We start from the raw sequence: 17,026 nt of genomic DNA, 5'->3' as shown, positions 1-17,026 counted from the left end.
CCTAATATCAGGGCGGAGCATTTAAAAAGGATCATCTGAATACCTTTCTGACGATACTGAACATATCTAATCAATCTTACTTGATTTCAGAGGGAACATAATTTAATGTTAATAAATTTTTGTCAGTGAAGGTGTTGAAGAGGCGAAGGACAACTATGTATAAAACATTCTGCATAAAAAATGTATTAAAACATTCAAGTTACCTTCGTATCTCCGCTGCACCACCACCTACAAAAACCACCCCCTAAAAACCAAGTACCATTGGTCTTACCTATTTTCCATCATCGTAAACAATTGAATTATTCAGACAGTCTATTTTAAACAACCCACCCTGTATTTCTTATTATAATACAGTTGGACCCCCATAATCGCGGACTTGTGTGGCGCCCTTTTGGGTGAAGGCCCAAAAGAAATAAATATAAAGAGTACACTATAAATGTACATCGTACTGTTCAGTACAATTTATTGTAATTTTATTAACAATATTTTCGTAATTGAATAATGGCCTTTGGAAGGTGATAGCCGCGAATACGAGGGCCCGACTGTATACTTATAATAATGTAGACTCTTAAGTATGTCAAATATATTCAATTATATATAGTAATAATAATAAATGTGTATATAAAATAATGTACTGATAATAACGTATATCTAATATTTGTGGGGGGAAGCAAGAGGAAGGGTAGAGCCAGCAAAAAAGAGTCACCGTATTCGAACCGGCTGTCCGTCAAACTCTCTGTCCCATGTAAAGTGTTTTAATGCCGCACCCGCTTTTCCGTTTTTTTCCCCACCCTGTGCGCACGTCATCATTCCCTCTTCAGATTCTTTCCCTCTCACGCACGCTTTCGCTACTCTGGCGAGCTGTTGATCGCGGCTTTGCCTCGATCCCGTACGGCACCGATGAGGACCGTTACGGTCCTGTTGCTTCGCCATGCCAACAACAGCATTTCACCGACTCAACGAACCCTTTCTTTCTTTCTTTTTTTCTTTCTTTCTTTCTTTCAAATGGATATGCACCATTCACTCTACAGCACACTCTCTATTTTTCTCTCTCTCTTTTCATTCACCTCTTTTACTCTCCAACAATCATACGATATTTAACACTTTGACCGCCATATCGAAAATGAATATTTATTTAAAAAAAAAAAAGAATAATTTATTTTTATTTTCCACTTGAGACGTCGGATCAGTGGAGACCAAAATGGCGGTCAAGGTATCAATTTCGTTCACCCGCATTCACCCTCAGCCGAACAAGAATACACATGAATGTTAATGATCATGTACACACACACACGAAAATTAAAAAAAAAAAATGAAAAAAATGAAACAAACAAACAAACCCTCCCATGTTTAAAGATAATCGTCCGTGCGTCCCGTCAAAAAAGTCAAATCGTGATCCATCTTTTAACGGGAAGACGATCCATCGAGATCGAGGGACGCTCGAGAAGAAGCAAACGTATGATTTCAGCTTCGATGCGATTACACACATATATATATACTTTTTTTTTTTTGACTAGTTATAATCCGCTTTTCGCTTCTGTTACACATCAGATTATTTATCTTTTTATTTATTTCGAACTTTCTCTTATTTATTATATGTTTTAGATTCTGGCATTTTCGGAACGGTTTCATTATGATTTTTGAGCGGCTGGCCTCCCCTAGTTCCCTCGCTTCCCCCGCGCAAAGGTAATCTCTCAGAGATCGAATGGTGACTCAGATTAATCTCAACTCACCTGCGCAAAGAGAACAAAAGCAACACGGTTTCACGGTCACTACCGAACGATCATCGTTATGTTCGACATCTTCGAAGCACTCTCTGTTTGTAGACGCGTCCGTGCGTGCGTGCGTGCGTGCGTGCGTGTACGTTAGTACAGTTATTTCATTTTTCATTTATATTCTTTTTTTTCTGTTCTTTTTTTCTCTCCTTCCATTCGCACAAAGAACGTAACGTCAGTATCGTATACATTTTTTTTTTTTCTTTTCTATCATCTCTTTTTCTCAATCTCTCGCTCAAACTTGTGTCTCTCTCTTTTTCTCCAGTATTTCCTTCGTTTCTCGTGTTCGTTTCTTTTTCTCTCCTTCGGTAGGTTCTTCGATGGAAAAATCTTCGCGTTTTCTTTCCACTCGCGGTGAACTGAACTAGGCAACGAGAAGAACGCAAGAGAAGGCGGAAGCGATAAAAACCTGCCGACGTTCGTTGTCCGTTACTACACGCACGCATCTTTCTTTCTTTCGTTTTCTTTATATTTTTATTATTGTTTTTTTTTTTTTTTTTTTATTTCACCGCGGTCTGTCATCACTCGGGGAACGTATATAAACTGCGTTCGCAACTTCCTCGCAACGAACGAACGTGGAAAAAAAAAACCAGTTAACCAGCGTTTTGAAATAAAAATCAGAAAAAAAAAAGTAAGCACCGCTAAAAGCTGGCTCCACCCCCTCCTTTTACCAAGTGGCCAATGGCAGCGAAGCGTTTCTCATTCGTGCGGGGATGATGTGTAAATATATATATATTTATATATGTATACAGTAGAATCGGGTTTGAAAGGGTAAGTAAAATAGTGATAGCAAATAGAAATATACGTATATACATAAAAATATATGTATATATATAAGACGAACGGAGAATGAGAAAGTAAGAAAAAGGAACGAGGCGCTGCACATTGGCCGAGCATAAATTACATGGGTATGTATATATAAAATACATATTTGTCCTTTGAACGAGAATCGGTGGGTGGTAGGTTAGAATATTTTTTGGAGGCTACAGCATTCGAAAAGGGAAGTAGTAGTAGTAGTAGTAGTAGTAGTAGTAGTAGTAGTAGTAGTAGTAGTAGTAGTAGTAGTAGTAGTAGTAGTAGTAAAATAGTAGTAGTAGTAGTAGTAGTAATAGTAGTAGTAGTAGTAGTAGTAGTAATAGTAGTAGTAGTAGTAGTAGTAGTAGTAGTAGTAGTAGTAAACTTTGTGTTTTTTTTGTTTTATTTTTTTTTGGCACATTTTCTTTTTATATATTGGTTCCGCTCGAACGTCTCGTCGGTTCAGAAGAGTAATAATACAACACACCCTGTAAATGGGCCTCAACGAGACGACGGCTTCCTTTTCTCTTTCGTACACTCTGATTTCTTTTCGTTATGCATTATTATTTTCTGTACTCGATATATATATATATATTTTTTTCTTTTATTTTTTTCTATTTTATTTTCGACTTTGTCACAGGTCAACACGCGTGACTCAAGTAGAGGGTTCCTCATTTTTGATATTTTTTTTTTAACCCGTAACAAAACACAGTGCGCATCGTGTTTCGTTAGTTCGCCATGGCTTTTAACTGTGCCGAAAGATTCGTTTCAGGTTGCATGGAAAAAAAGGAAACGGTTCTTTATTTTTCTTTCTAAACAACGGGTCGACTTTAGAAATTCGCGCGACACGTTCCGGGAGCCCCTATTTCTCACCTGCTGCTCCAAATCGCATTTTTTTTTTTTTTTTTTCATTTCTTTTCGTTTCTTCGAATACTCGGCATGATTTGTTGACCTTAATTTCACGTAAGGATGCTAGCTCCTCGAGTTAACATCTTAACGAATCGTGTTCGTCAACAAATTCATCGACTCGAGTCGGAACATAAATTTTTACAAGTGTACTTGAGTCTACGGTTTACAAGGAAAAAAGATAGCCTTCCCGGAAACATTGTTGCGATATTGCAATTTTTTTTTAACACGTAAATTGCTCGCAGTCGCGCAACGACGAACAAGGTAAAATTAACGGACGAGAAATTCTGAAAAATTAAATTCATTAGCACATCGTTAAGCAGTTTTGGTAATTTTCCTCAAATCTAATGGTAATTTCACAGTGATACCCTGATGATACAAATAACAGATAAATTATTGATAGAATTGTTGGGGATATGTGTTTTAGAAAGGCTCGAATCTTTCATACTAACTACCGTCGATCGACCTCGACGAATCGTTCTTTTTATATTATTCAATTATAGCAAGTGAATCAATGAACGATTAAAGCTGCGATAAGGTTATTGTTTTTCAAACGCACCCACGTTTCTCCCTTTCGATTTAATTAATTTCACAAAGATAAATTAAGGATAAATTTTCCATCTACTCTTTTTTATAAATAGCATGATAATCTAGCTGAAAAATTATTCATCGTCATTTAATAATTTTTACTGATTTCTAATCTAAAAATAAACGTATCGCTATCTGAACGCAAACAATGAACATTTTTGCGTACCCCTAATATTATATACTTTCCATTAATTTGAAAATAAATGTTATTGAACAGCATCGTGTCCAAACATAATTCCATATATTATAGGGAAATAACTAATCGATTTTAAATTGACCCGTTTAAATCGTTCCGAATGGAATTATCGTCTGTTAAATCTGCTTAAGCGAACACGTATCGAAGACATTAAAGATCCAGCCTACATCGTGTTATTTCGATTACGCGTACGATACGATGATTAAAAGTGGAGCAAACTGTTAATCGTGTAAGCTGACAATGGCATCTCTTACCTTGCTTGAAACCTTCGCTCCCTTGCCTACTGTGCGGCCGCGCGAACGTCTCGTCAGAGCCTGATAAGCAAATCAAATGAATTAGATCAGTCGACAATTCCTGAGGGAATCATTGAAAAATTCGTCTGTTAGATATTTTATTGAAAAAGAAAAAGAAAAGAGTTCAGGAGCAACGTAAAATTAATTTCTGCGTCATCATCGACACATGACAGTATTCAATTAAACGTGAAATAGCACCAGTCATCAATAAGACGTTAATAACTCGGTAATATGATGTACTCGACGGCTATAAACGACGCGTATAAATTACTCGAGCAAATCTAAGATGCCTGTCAAATGATTCAAAGAAATCATTTCTTTTACCCTACGAGTCTCGAACCCTTCACCTTTATTTCGTATAGAATAATTAGTTTACCTTGGGCAGAGGTGCTAGGCGTCGGTTCCGGTTCTCTCTTGACGCGGGGTGTCATCGACTCAGGTGTATCGGTACCGTTCTCCGTTGGCTCGTCCTTTCTCGACGACGACAAGGATGACGCTGCCGCGTTATTTCCCGTCGAAGCCGAATTCCCCACGTTATTATTGCTCACGTTGTTACTACTCGCGGAACCGGTACCGTTCCCACTTCTACCACCGCCGCCGCCGCCTCCATTTCCGCTACCTTCGCTCTGAAAGTCGATACTCATCTTCATTTCCATCATCTCCGGCGAGCCTTGTACCAGATCGGCTCCCGAGCAAGACTGCAACTCCTGTCCGGATATCTCGCCGATCGGTGTGTCGGAGGAACCGCTCAACTTCCTCGGTCTACCCCTTTTCCTCTTTGGCGCGGATAAGGCCGAACCGAGGAGAGGATGGCTCGACATATGGTGCATCCTCTTCTGCGATACGTGGTGGTGAGGGCCGATTTGGTTTATTCTATGTAGATTCGGTGGCGGTGGAGGTACTGTGTTTTGATTGCCAAGCAACGACGAGGTAATACTAGGCAAGTCACACTTGTCCTCGTTTACCTCCGTCAAACCCTTTATCCTGAGAGACTCGGCGACTCTCAAGAAGGCCGTTAACCTGTCCTGGTCCACGCTCACCTCGCCGCGATACATGAAATCCAAAAGGCTTCGCATGTCCACGTATGGGACATCTTTCAAAATGACTATCGGGTGCTTGTCGGGGTGGCCGACGAAAAGGGCCTGGAAAAAAGAAACAAATCCCCCGAAAAGGGAAGAGATGAATTATTGATACGCGCATCGTATGAATTAATCTATCGGTTATGAATAATTGATAACGTCCTAGAAGAAAGAGCATATGGGCAAGTTATAATCAACTAGCTCTCTCTTTCTCTCTCTCTCTTTGTTGTCGAGGAAAGTGGGTTGGCTGTTCGATTCTTACCTGAAAGTAAGGGCTACACGCCGACAGCACCATTTTATGTGCCCTGAGTAGCTGACCCTCGACAGCCAGCGTAACGTCGACGAACGACTCGTCATGGAGCAGTTGGTCGAAAACAGAGAGTAGATTACTTTGATGATTGTTCCAGCGCAGACAAAACCTCTGCGACGCCATCGCTTCGCTTCTCAGATCCGCCAAGTTACCGTTAATGTCCGCTAACATCAGATCTAGTGTTGATCTTTTTATCGGTATTCCTGCCGCCGCCTCGTCGTCGTTTCTTCTCGTCTTCCTCGACGAAGCCGCTTGCTCTTACTCGTGCTCCTGCTCGTACTCGTGTTCGTGCTGCTCTCTTCTTCATCGGCCACAGTTTATCATATCCTTCCTTCTCGTGATCTGTGTAACAACAATACAATCACACGATTCGTTAATGAAAATCATCCCGACGATGTTTCAGTTCCGTTTCATAATTCGAAAAGTTCCCGCTCAAATTACGCTTATAGCTAAAGGATCTAAATTGCTGCCGCGCCGATGATTCATGGGTAAAAACCAACGAATCGCGTCATTAACTGCTGATTCGAGAATCGAAAACAGTGTGCATCGGTAGGAAAATTTCTCGGTAACGATATTCATCCTGAAACGATGAAGAGTCCTCTAAACTCGTGTACCGCGTATGTATACACGTTATGTATAACGTATATACGATAACGCCTGCATGCATAATCGTCCATATAAGCTAGCGAGACGACACGCACGAGGTATGAACGTGGGTGTACGACCCTGGAGGACGTAGGTTGGGCGAATAGGCGACTCCGCTCGGTTCGTGCCTTTTATGTAATTCTCTCCTCACCCCTTCACCGATCGAATCACGGTCACGTACGCAACGTTTGTTTCGCGGACAACAGGGACGCAACATTTCCTCGCTAGGTCGAAGGGCGGAATTCGCGATGAAAAATAAAATCTGAGGCATGCCAGGAGAATTGAAAAATTTACAAAACCTCTGTTCGGAGGAAGACGAGAATGAGTTGTGCACCGATTACTCATTCAACGACTGTACAAGTATACCGTGATATTGCAAAACAAAGCGGTTGTCATGCGGCGACGCTGGCTGCGTCCGTAATACGAGCACCGTCGTTGAATTATTTGCAACAACGTCCCCGTTGCGTTTCGCTCCCGCAGGAGAAGAGAAAAATAAGCGACTCGGAGTGGAATCCTTGGACGGGCGATTGAAAAATGGAAAAATTCGAAGGAGGATAACCAAGAGGAAATGGAAGAGGTGGGTGGAAAAGGCGAGGAAAGAAAAGAGAGAGGATCCTGTCTCATCCGTCTGATCCGCCTGCTCGGTCCTCGCGACTCCACATAACGCGGAGGGAAGAGGTCGTCGGGTCGGGCCATGAAATCAATAGCATTTTCTACGCATTCGGATCGATACACCCAGCTTCCCGTTGGTTTCGCGCGCAAATCTCGATACGACACGCGTGTAAATAGTACCACCGTGAATACGTAATGCGCTGTACGTATATTCTACACGGTTATGTATATCCGATATATGAACGCGGGATGGCTGGTCTGTGCACGACCTTGCACGACCTTGTTAATACCCTGAGTGAATGGTTTTCACGGTGAATGGCACGTCATCATGGTGCGATACACGGCGTGCTACATAAACGATAGGATCGGACTGGAATCGAGCGGTCGATCGAAGGGAATTTCTGAAATGTCGTGGCGGGAGAGCGTTTTCCACGCGAGCTTCCTTCTTTCGACATCGACGCAGACCACCGCCGCCGTCTTCAACCTCGATAAATGGATTACGTAATGAAATCGTGCAAACCGCTTGATTAAATCGGCCGTAAGAAAAGTGGAGGCGAATCATCGCGATGACGATATATCGATCGAACTTGACGCGCTGCCCCCGTTCTCTTCGATATTAAATAAGTAAATAAATAAAAGAAACAAGGAAAAACGTTTCGAGTAATCAACAACGATTACGAAATCGTATTTTATTCTACTCCAAAAACATATTTTGACCCCTCGATGACGACCGTTCCGAATGCCCTGAACGATTCGACGGATAAAATTGACGCGCGCAGTGTCGCGCGAGTTCATTAAAGTCTCTATGAATTATTGTTTATTCTACGAATATTATCTGACAACGATTGCGTAAAGTGATTCTGTTGAATCAGCTGGATTCATCGCCTCTCCGCTGATAGTGTTATATTTGCCGCGAACAATGTTGGAGGGGATATTCTAGCGTCGTGTAAATTCGCGTCATTTCTTGTTCCTTTATAAATTTCCGAATTTCCGAGACCTGAATGAAATTTTAAAATTTCACCAGCGTACAAACAACATTTGATCATTTTTGCATCCAAGTAGATTTTCAAGATCCGCGTTTGCGATCGAATGATTTTAAACGAATAGAATCAGGTATCTCTGGAACAGGTGAGAAAAAGTTTGTCGAACGTATCCGATGAAGCGTGGTGGAAAGTTATCCGAGGAAACGAAGCGAACCGAGGTAACAGACGCAAATGAAGACCGTGACAGTGTACACAATTGCGTTCCTCGAAAGGTGCACGTATAACAGGCACCATCGAGTCACCTCTTGGTTATACATATTTATTTAGTCGCGTGGATACCGCGGATCGTGTTCGACCAGTTTTCGAGCAGACACGAAAAAAAGTCAGTCCCGGACTGTCGTAAGCCTGTATCAGGCGTAAAACTAAAAGTCGTTTTCTAGTGTCACGCCAAACGCGAAACGTCATCCGTCTAAACGGCTTCGGAAATATGCTATTCGCAGTCGATCGACAATGGCCGCGTATAATTAACCCGTTAATTACTTGCTATGCTCTCGTATCATTCCTCTCGTTAAAGGTACCGAGAGCGTAAGCCGGCCGATCTACTCTAATACCGATTAACGAAGAACGGTTTCGCTCTGATAACGGGTAATCGTGAAATTCGTGAAATAGGAAGCAGGAAAGCGAATCGCGCGGATCTAACGAGCGTAGAATTCGTTCGATCACGCGTACGAGCGTGGCGCTAGCTTGCGATAAAGCTCGATTAAACGATATTTACGACTTCTATATATCGAATCGAATCGAGTTACGCGGCTAGATAGAGGGACGCGCCTCTATGCTCGATGAAACGTTTCAAGCCATCCGATAAGAGGATTCCTGTAACGATTACGAATCAACGAAATGCTGGTTAACGATAAAACCGAGACATCCACGCACGCTACATTCTCGGTTAATCCTCCGTCGTGTACCGCTCGACGATGGGTTACTTCGTCCCGTTATATTCCCTTAACCATCACGGTCAGCCAACGTTATCCATCGGCATCGTCACCGCTCACTTCTCGTCCATTCGACATCGTGGTCACAACCGGCGACCCCATTGTTCCTAGGCTAACGCGCCTATGTATATTCATCGTATCTACCAGCCAACTAACGATGCACACAAAAACTGCACCGCGCGCTCACGCCCCTGACAAACGCGTACGCAACACGCGCCGTGCGTCGTAGAGAACGAACGTCACTCGGCCACACTTCTGACCCCGAAAGCAACGAGGTTTCCGCGATGAATAGAGAAAAATAATGTGCGTTTCGATCGAAAGTAGATGGTGGGGGTGGAAGATTCGAACGCTAACAGTCTGGGTACGCGTGTGCCCGGCTCCCAATTTGTCTTGTAAACAGAAGCAGATATGTGGGCCATCATCATCGACGACGACGACACCGAGACGCGTTATAGGTTAAGCGATCTAAGCGCGCGCGCGATCTAGCGACCCATAGTTCGCAAAACAGCACAGCTATAATAGAACCGTACACGCACAGCCAGGCACGCCTGTTGCGCTCACACACGTGTGTGCCGAGGGTATTCGTATGCGTGGCACGCACACGCGTGCGCTACATTCTCGTTGGGACGCACACGTCCTTAAAGCGAGGATAAACTTGCGTATGTGTATGTCGTGTACGCGACTCGCTCCTCTCATGGCCACGCATTGCGTAATCAGCACCAGCGGCAGAGTCACGCCGAGGTACAAAACGAACGACAAAGCGCGGCAAATACCGCTGCGTTTCGAGAGTCTGAAATCCTCGTTCGTCCTCCCTGTCTCGCTCCCTCCTCCCCTCAGCTCTCTTTCTCTTTCCCGGTCCTCCCCCCCCCTCCTCCTCCTCCTCCTCACCCTACCACCTTTTACTGTTTCGACGCTTCCGCGTATAGAGGATACACGGGTGTAGAGAGATACGCGGCGTGGTGTGCACGGTTAAACCAGAGGTGTTTAGGTGCACACCACGTGATCCATTAATAGCGTTTAAAAAACGGCAAGTTTTTATCCTAGGATTATTCTCGCCGTGGCCAGCCAACAGATACGTATCGATAGAGAAACATTATGCTGAGTCATCGTTCAAGGATGTACGTGTCAGTCGACAAAATCGTTTCTGCGGGAGAATTCTGCAGCACGTCACGGTGCACCGTCGTGACACGCCGAGAGATATTTTTCCGTTCTTCTTTCCATCGCGACCGTCTCGCTCGCGATAATGGCGCACCGCGAACGCGGTATCCGCAAACAACCGTCGACGCGATTCGACCGGGTTTTATCGCGTGCCTCCGTAAGTTTGTCGAATTTTTACGTTTGCGAAATGTATTGCAAAAGAACCGAGAGAAAGATACGGAGGAAGTATTGGTATCGGTCGGTCTAGAATAAGGGTTGCTTCATCGATCGACCGAATTTTAATGGTGGATCGAGGTCGAAGCCAACCGAGTGTGCAACCAGCGAACAAAATGGCTAGATAAACGGATTAAAGACGGGTCGATGTAGAAAAGGCGCGAATATTCCGATTTGTCGGGTAAAATAATCCCTGGATGGATTGAAGGAACTAAGAAGTTCCAAAAATGATTCTCTTCCCTAAAATTAATCGAGGTAGAAATTTGAACAAGAATTTTTCTAGTAGGGTTAATGGAAAGTCCTAGTTACGTTTTTGTTACCGAACAAGAACAGGCTAATAGCGTTGCAGCTCTAGAAACATCCTACTTTGCTTCCGGAAGTAATTAAGCGAGGTATGTACCTATTAACCCGACACGGGACATTTTTAATAATATCGTTTCTCCTTGGAATTCGTTTTAAAGAGATACTTCAATTTCAAACTGAAATTCGTCGAAATTTCCTTATTCGAAAGGTCAGAGAAACCGTCTCTTTACACATCCCCCCAGGCATCGATAATGGAGGACTGCGAGAAAAAAAAGAATGAAGCGAGCGAACAGGTTAGGTTTGCAATAATCAATATCGTTAGCCATGAAATAAACGCCGGGTCGAAGCGGACCCGGTGGCCGTGCTCGACAGAGCGATTTGGGGTTAATCTTACCGCGGAGACGAACGGATTTTCCTCGGCCGGTGGTGTGATATAATTCGGGAGTGTTTCAAATCGAGCGAGGCAAGTGTTCGCTCGGATATCTGTCCCTTGTCGCACCTCCTCCCACTGGGGGAGTGCCAGGATGTGCTTGGAACGATGAACGCACTCTCGCAGTTCACACATTCCCGAGTGCGCGCGCGTGTGTCTGTGTGTGTGTTGCGTTGCACGAGAGACACGCGTACACACGCGATAGTTTGTCGGCATCGGGCACAGGTACGGTTCATTCCGTTAGGCTGTAGTGGAAGCACCAGGTACGAAGTTAACGGAGAATTTTGCGGCAAAGGGGAAGAGGGATTGGCTACCGAGGAACGTGTCCCACATTTTAGAGCCTTCGTGGAGAAATACTCGCAACAATTTCTGATTCGTTCGTTCGTTCAAAACGAAACGACGCAGAAAACGAAGATTACGCCAGTTTTTCGGGCTTGTTTGCCGAGCCGAATGGAAAGTCACGCCTACTTTTGCATATTCGAAACAGACACCAGATTCATAGGGAAATAATAAATGATTACTGCAACAAAAATAAGTGTGAATACGTGTGTATACGCTATAACGCTACGATGAATAATGCGGCCTTATTAACATAATTAGAGTCTGAAACATTTCGAAAGCATCGGCCTAATTCGGAAACGTATACACTGCCTATGAAATTTATAATTATTCCTTTGTATTTCGTAATAGAACGAAAACGATAAAAAAGTTTTTCAACGAGTCGTCTGGTCGAGTGGAAAAACGTCGTCAACCCTAAAAAGAATATCGTTGCTCCGTCACCAGGATTCCGAGACGTTGAATCTCGGCTCTGAAGAGCTTGCTCTTTTGCCCCTCTCAGACATGTGACCACCACAGTCACGATCGAAACGTACACACACAGCCGGGGTCTGACTTGTGAGCCACTCTCACGCACTCACGCGTGCACTCACAGACAGGTCGGCCATCTTTCTTTCTGTTAGCTTGCACCCTACCCCTCCTACCCGGCAACGCGCCCTCCTACACCTCCTCAACCTCGTACCTACCCCTCTCTGACGCTCCTCGCCCTCACGACCACCACCCTTCCGCCGGCAACGACGGCCGACCTCGCCGCGCGCATTGGCGTCCACCCTACATTTTTTCACAGTCGAACATTCTTGATTCTTAAAGACTTCTTTCTCTAAACATCGTGCCCGATCGAATGCTCGTTCGCGATTCTTGCGAAACGACGCAGAAACAACAACGGGACAGTTTACGACGGGAAAAATCAAAATTTACGACCGATAAATAGGGAAAAAACCGACCAAACTGAACCTTGCTGCGAACGAATTAATGTATTTTCATAGCATTTTCATTGAATTAATAAACACTTTATGGTAATCGAAACAATGTATTTCTTTTTTGTGTATAAAAGTGGTCGACCCTGCACCGTGCTGCCTGGCTTTTCAGCGATTTCCTACGCAACGTTCCGTTCCCATAGAGCGATTAAATCTATGCACCGTTGCCGACCCTCCGTTAAACACGATCGCCCCTCGATGCGCGCATTGCTACGCTGCGATCACCCCTGTCTGCTTTCACTAAATTCTGTTGGCAGTTCTCATGAAAAGTTAACTTCGTTTCGAAGGATTCACAGGTGTTTGGAAACGACCTTCTTTCAGGTTTAAACAGAAACCCATGTAGCAATTAGCGATATTTTAATAAACGTTCAACAACTACAATCATTCTCCATTCAAGATTAATTTACAATTCACGATAAGTTTCTCTTTTTTTTTATTATTATTATTATTACGACAAAGCTAGTTGATAATGTTATTCGATTCCGGGGATCCGTGGGTACCGATGGAAAACTTGATTCATCGTGGGAAATAAGAATCGTTCAACTCGATCGATATACTCGATCTTACAGGATTGACTAATAATTTGCAAGTAACTCGTTATTTAATGCGACCTCCGTTTTTCAAGCAAGCAGTCACCACGAGAAACGTGGCAACCTCGGTTGACGTACAGTGTCGTGCAAACGTATTACGTGCCTCCACGATACTAGACACAGGTGTAACTAGGGCGCGAAGCTGAACACCCATTTCACGATATAGCTGGTATGGTGTGTTATGAAAACAGGTGCAAGTATACCCAATTCTTATTTCACGGCGTCTAGTTTCGAGCGACCGGCTTGTCGTTGACGCACACCATCCCCGGTGAATCATTCAAAGGATAAAAGATATTCGGACAAAAGAACACCGTCAGAAAATATATCCTTCGAAACGGTACCCCTCTCCTCCAACGAGAAGCTGTTGTTATTACAAGGCATTGTCGAGTAATCAGCACCCCTGACAAACAGTATGACGTGTACCGATAGATAATGGAATACACAGAGGGTAAAGTATTCGTCATTACCGAGTAAAATCATGCACCCGAAATGACGTCATCGGAAGTTATTCATAACGATTAAATTACTGAACAGAATGAAATCCTGTCTGTTCTTCTTTTTTCTATCTGTGTACCCCTACTACCAACTCCGTGACTACTTGTTGCCCGGACACGTCTTTCGAGATAATTCAGAGACTGAAAAATTTACGGAAATCGTCTGACACCATATCTGTATGAAAATCAAAACTTCTACGACTTGGCAAAAGTGCAAACTGCTGTCGGAGTCCGACATTCTTGTAATGGATATATCCTGACGACCACACAGTCGTAATCCACACACGTAATAAAAGGAACAACGGATGGGGAGTACAGGGAGAGGCAGCACGTTGCACAGTCATCACCGTTACACGAATGCGCAGGCGCACGCACTTCGGATAGTTATATACGCTTTTTACCCGTAAAATAGAAGTATGTAATTCATAGCAACTCTATAAAATAGTTCTATCCTATCACGACTATCAACGATCGATAATATATCGCGTATAACTTAAGATCACACTCGATATTTCACTAAACTTCTATTTCCTTCTACGTTTTAACCAATCAGGAATAATGGAACAACTTGTTATGATATCCTAACCTTGTACACAAAGAAATTTTTCCTCGAATAAAAATCTATATATAAAACAAATAATAAGTTGTTACTGATATTATCGATAAGATTTTAAGAAAGATTTGTTTCCCTATCGTAAGAAGTATTCTTATTCTAATCTTTACTGACCTGATCCTCTATCAGCGTGAACACCGAATCCCAACGGTAGAAATCTGTATTATCGACTGACGCGCAGAAGCGCGGGAAATTTGAACGAGTGAAGACGAAATTACACCATTCAGTTATTCGTCAGGATGAATCAACAAATGATACTTGTCACACTAATAAATTAGTCAAATATTACCATCGCGAGGGTTCCCTGTTGCTCCGAGCTATTTAGTCGAACCCTCCCTATTTTATACACACGACCACCATCATCACCACTATAATCGACGCTTCAACCCCTCGCGGGTACCACGATAAAATCGTCACGCTAGTTTAATCAGGAACCCGCAGGAAGTCCCATGTAAGTTCTCAACGAAACACACGTGGGTACGAATATGTTGAGCATCAGTGCACAAGCCAGCACTTGTCGCTTGTATACAGGTTATATCACTATTTTTCAAACGCATCCGTGATTCATAATCTATTTTTCAATGCAATGTCCTTAAACAATTTATAAATTTGTTCTCTTTAAATAATTTTTAATTGCGAAATGTTTGATGGAGTCACATAACCCTTCGTATCGATGGAAAAGCAATATAAATTCATTAATGACGGAGATGTAGATTGTTTACATAAGATGTTATTAAAGAATGAATTCTGATAGCTATTTTGAATTAAATTTTGTGAATTAAAACCTGTAGCTTTAATGAATTCAATAACAAGCCGAAGCATTATTCAAAATGGAGTACTTTAGACCAGCAGAAACACCACGTGTCTGAACCACGTGGTTGTTAGGTTATTTCACTTGGCAGGAGGTCGATAGAAGAACACGTTTTTCCGTTGTATTTTCCATAATATATATCTAAAAATCGTCAGAGCAACTGTGGTGTAACAAAGGAACAAAAATTCAGTGGATAAGATGAACTACGTAGAAAACTACAAATTTATGTAAACGAACTGATTTGCATCTTTGATTGATGTTACAAGGAAAAATGTCTAATAACTATATGGCGCAAAATGTTGCAAACCAAGTCCAATCTTTGTCCAAGTATGCCTATATCTCCAAGATAACAACGAATCCCTGTTTAAGATAACTACACTCGTCGGCTAACGGTAAATCTGCACTTTGAATTCTTGCACGAAGTACAGAATATTCAGAGTTTTTTGAAAATACGTACAAGTCTGAGGGGTTTCAAAGAAGAGATATTTAATAAGAATTCACGAAATTTAGAAAAGAGAATAAAAATATTCCTATCCGTTCATTTGAGAAAATAATAATTTTTAAGATAACTATAAAAATCACATCTTAATAAATTAAAACGAATCGAACACAACGCACCTGTAGCACACTGCTGATATTCCACACTATTCACATAGCTGCCTCGTAACGATACCCTCTTTCCTCCGCTACAAACATTTGGCACAAACAAGCATCGATTGTTTTCCCTTTTTTTTTTTCTTTAATTATTTTTTCCCGAAAGGTCACCTCAATCCAACACACGTTACATAATTTTCCACTACAATGTAGGAACTAAGAGATTAGTTAACGCGCGCGCGGTGACACTGCCGACCGAAAGGCACGTTCTGACACGTGCTCGTACTCGAGGCTGTGGTACTGATCCGATCTCGCGCGTTTGCAAAGACGAGTAAGGTATGTGTACACAACTCACCTGTTATGGTACGTGGTGACGATTGTAATGCGAGTCGAAGGTTACATTAGCCGAATAGGAAAATATGAGACAGCCGGGGGAAAATGACGAGGAGGAAGTGAACACACGATCGAGAGGCAAGAATGACGCTCCCTCACGAGGGAAGGAACTGCACAGGCACACTGGGGAACAAGCGGCTCAATGAACACAACAAGGGGGAGGATGGTCGGCGGATGGACGAACGAACGAACGACTCGACTCGAGTCGAGTCAGCCTCGACACCCCGGGGCGTATCGGCGCCTATGGGCAGCGCCATATCCGACCGCGACACACGTTCGACAGAGAGAGAGAAAAAGCGTGAGACAGAGAAGGGGAAGAGAGAGGGACGAAGTACACGAGGAAGACGGAATGATTCCAAGAGCCGAGGGAGAGAGGAGGGAGAGAAGATTTACGCAACCCTCTCTCGCTGAGCGAAAATCCACGTCGAGAGGCACGCTGTCGTCGATGCGTCGATAAGCCACGTAGTATCCTCCTTACACGCGCTTCACTTTTTTTCTCGATGTTTTTCCAAGAAACTGTGAAACTAACCTCTCTTTTTACCCCGCCAACGTTCACTCTCTCTCTCCCGCTTACGAGGTTAACCCTTGCTACGTACCACGCACACATACACAATATCACACCATCGCGTACGCGTTACACGACGTACCACGATCGTGAGCGCATATAAACATACGAAACGAAGCACTAGCAAAGACACTTGATATTCGAATAATACACTACACACCAGTAACTACGACGATGACGATGACGGCAGCAACGATGACGATTGAGCACACGACACGAACGAATTGTGAAACTCGGAGAACAAGGGGGCGAGTAGAGTGAGATAGCATGAGGTAAAAGATACGTGTAGGGGTAAAGAGGGAGAAAGCGGTGAGAATGTGTGAGGGAGAAAGAAACGCGTCCTCTCCTCCGCACTGGTAATATCGATTCGGAGGG

General features: G+C 43.2%; 1 protein-coding gene across 6 annotated transcripts in view; it reads right to left on the bottom strand.

Moving 5' to 3' along the window:
* The window catches only part of LOC114874987 (protein tramtrack, beta isoform), a 36,897-nt gene that overhangs the window by 17,498 nt on the left and 2,373 nt on the right, over positions 1-17,026 (bottom strand). For 3 of the 6 annotated variants that reach the window (XM_029184804.2, XM_029184807.2, XM_029184802.2), the window contains exons 2-4: positions 5,895-6,284; positions 4,930-5,695; positions 4,515-4,574 (exon numbers count right to left, since the gene is read on the bottom strand). In XM_029184804.2, the coding sequence (XP_029040637.1) occupies positions 4,515-4,574; positions 4,930-5,695; positions 5,895-6,113 (1,045 nt within the window). In that variant the 5' untranslated portion in view covers positions 6,114-6,284. Of the gene's footprint in view, positions 1-4,514; positions 4,575-4,929; positions 5,696-5,894; positions 6,285-15,717; positions 15,994-16,048; positions 16,581-16,615; positions 16,787-17,026 lie in introns of those variants that run through there. The other 3 variants (XM_029184806.2, XM_029184803.2, XM_029184805.2) reach the window with 3 other exon arrangements.

This window comes from Osmia bicornis, chromosome 12 (assembly GCF_907164935.1).
Source record: "Osmia bicornis bicornis chromosome 12, iOsmBic2.1, whole genome shotgun sequence".
NCBI lineage: Eukaryota > Metazoa > Arthropoda > Insecta > Hymenoptera > Megachilidae > Osmia > Osmia bicornis.
This window is presented reverse-complemented; position numbering and strand designations above follow the sequence as displayed.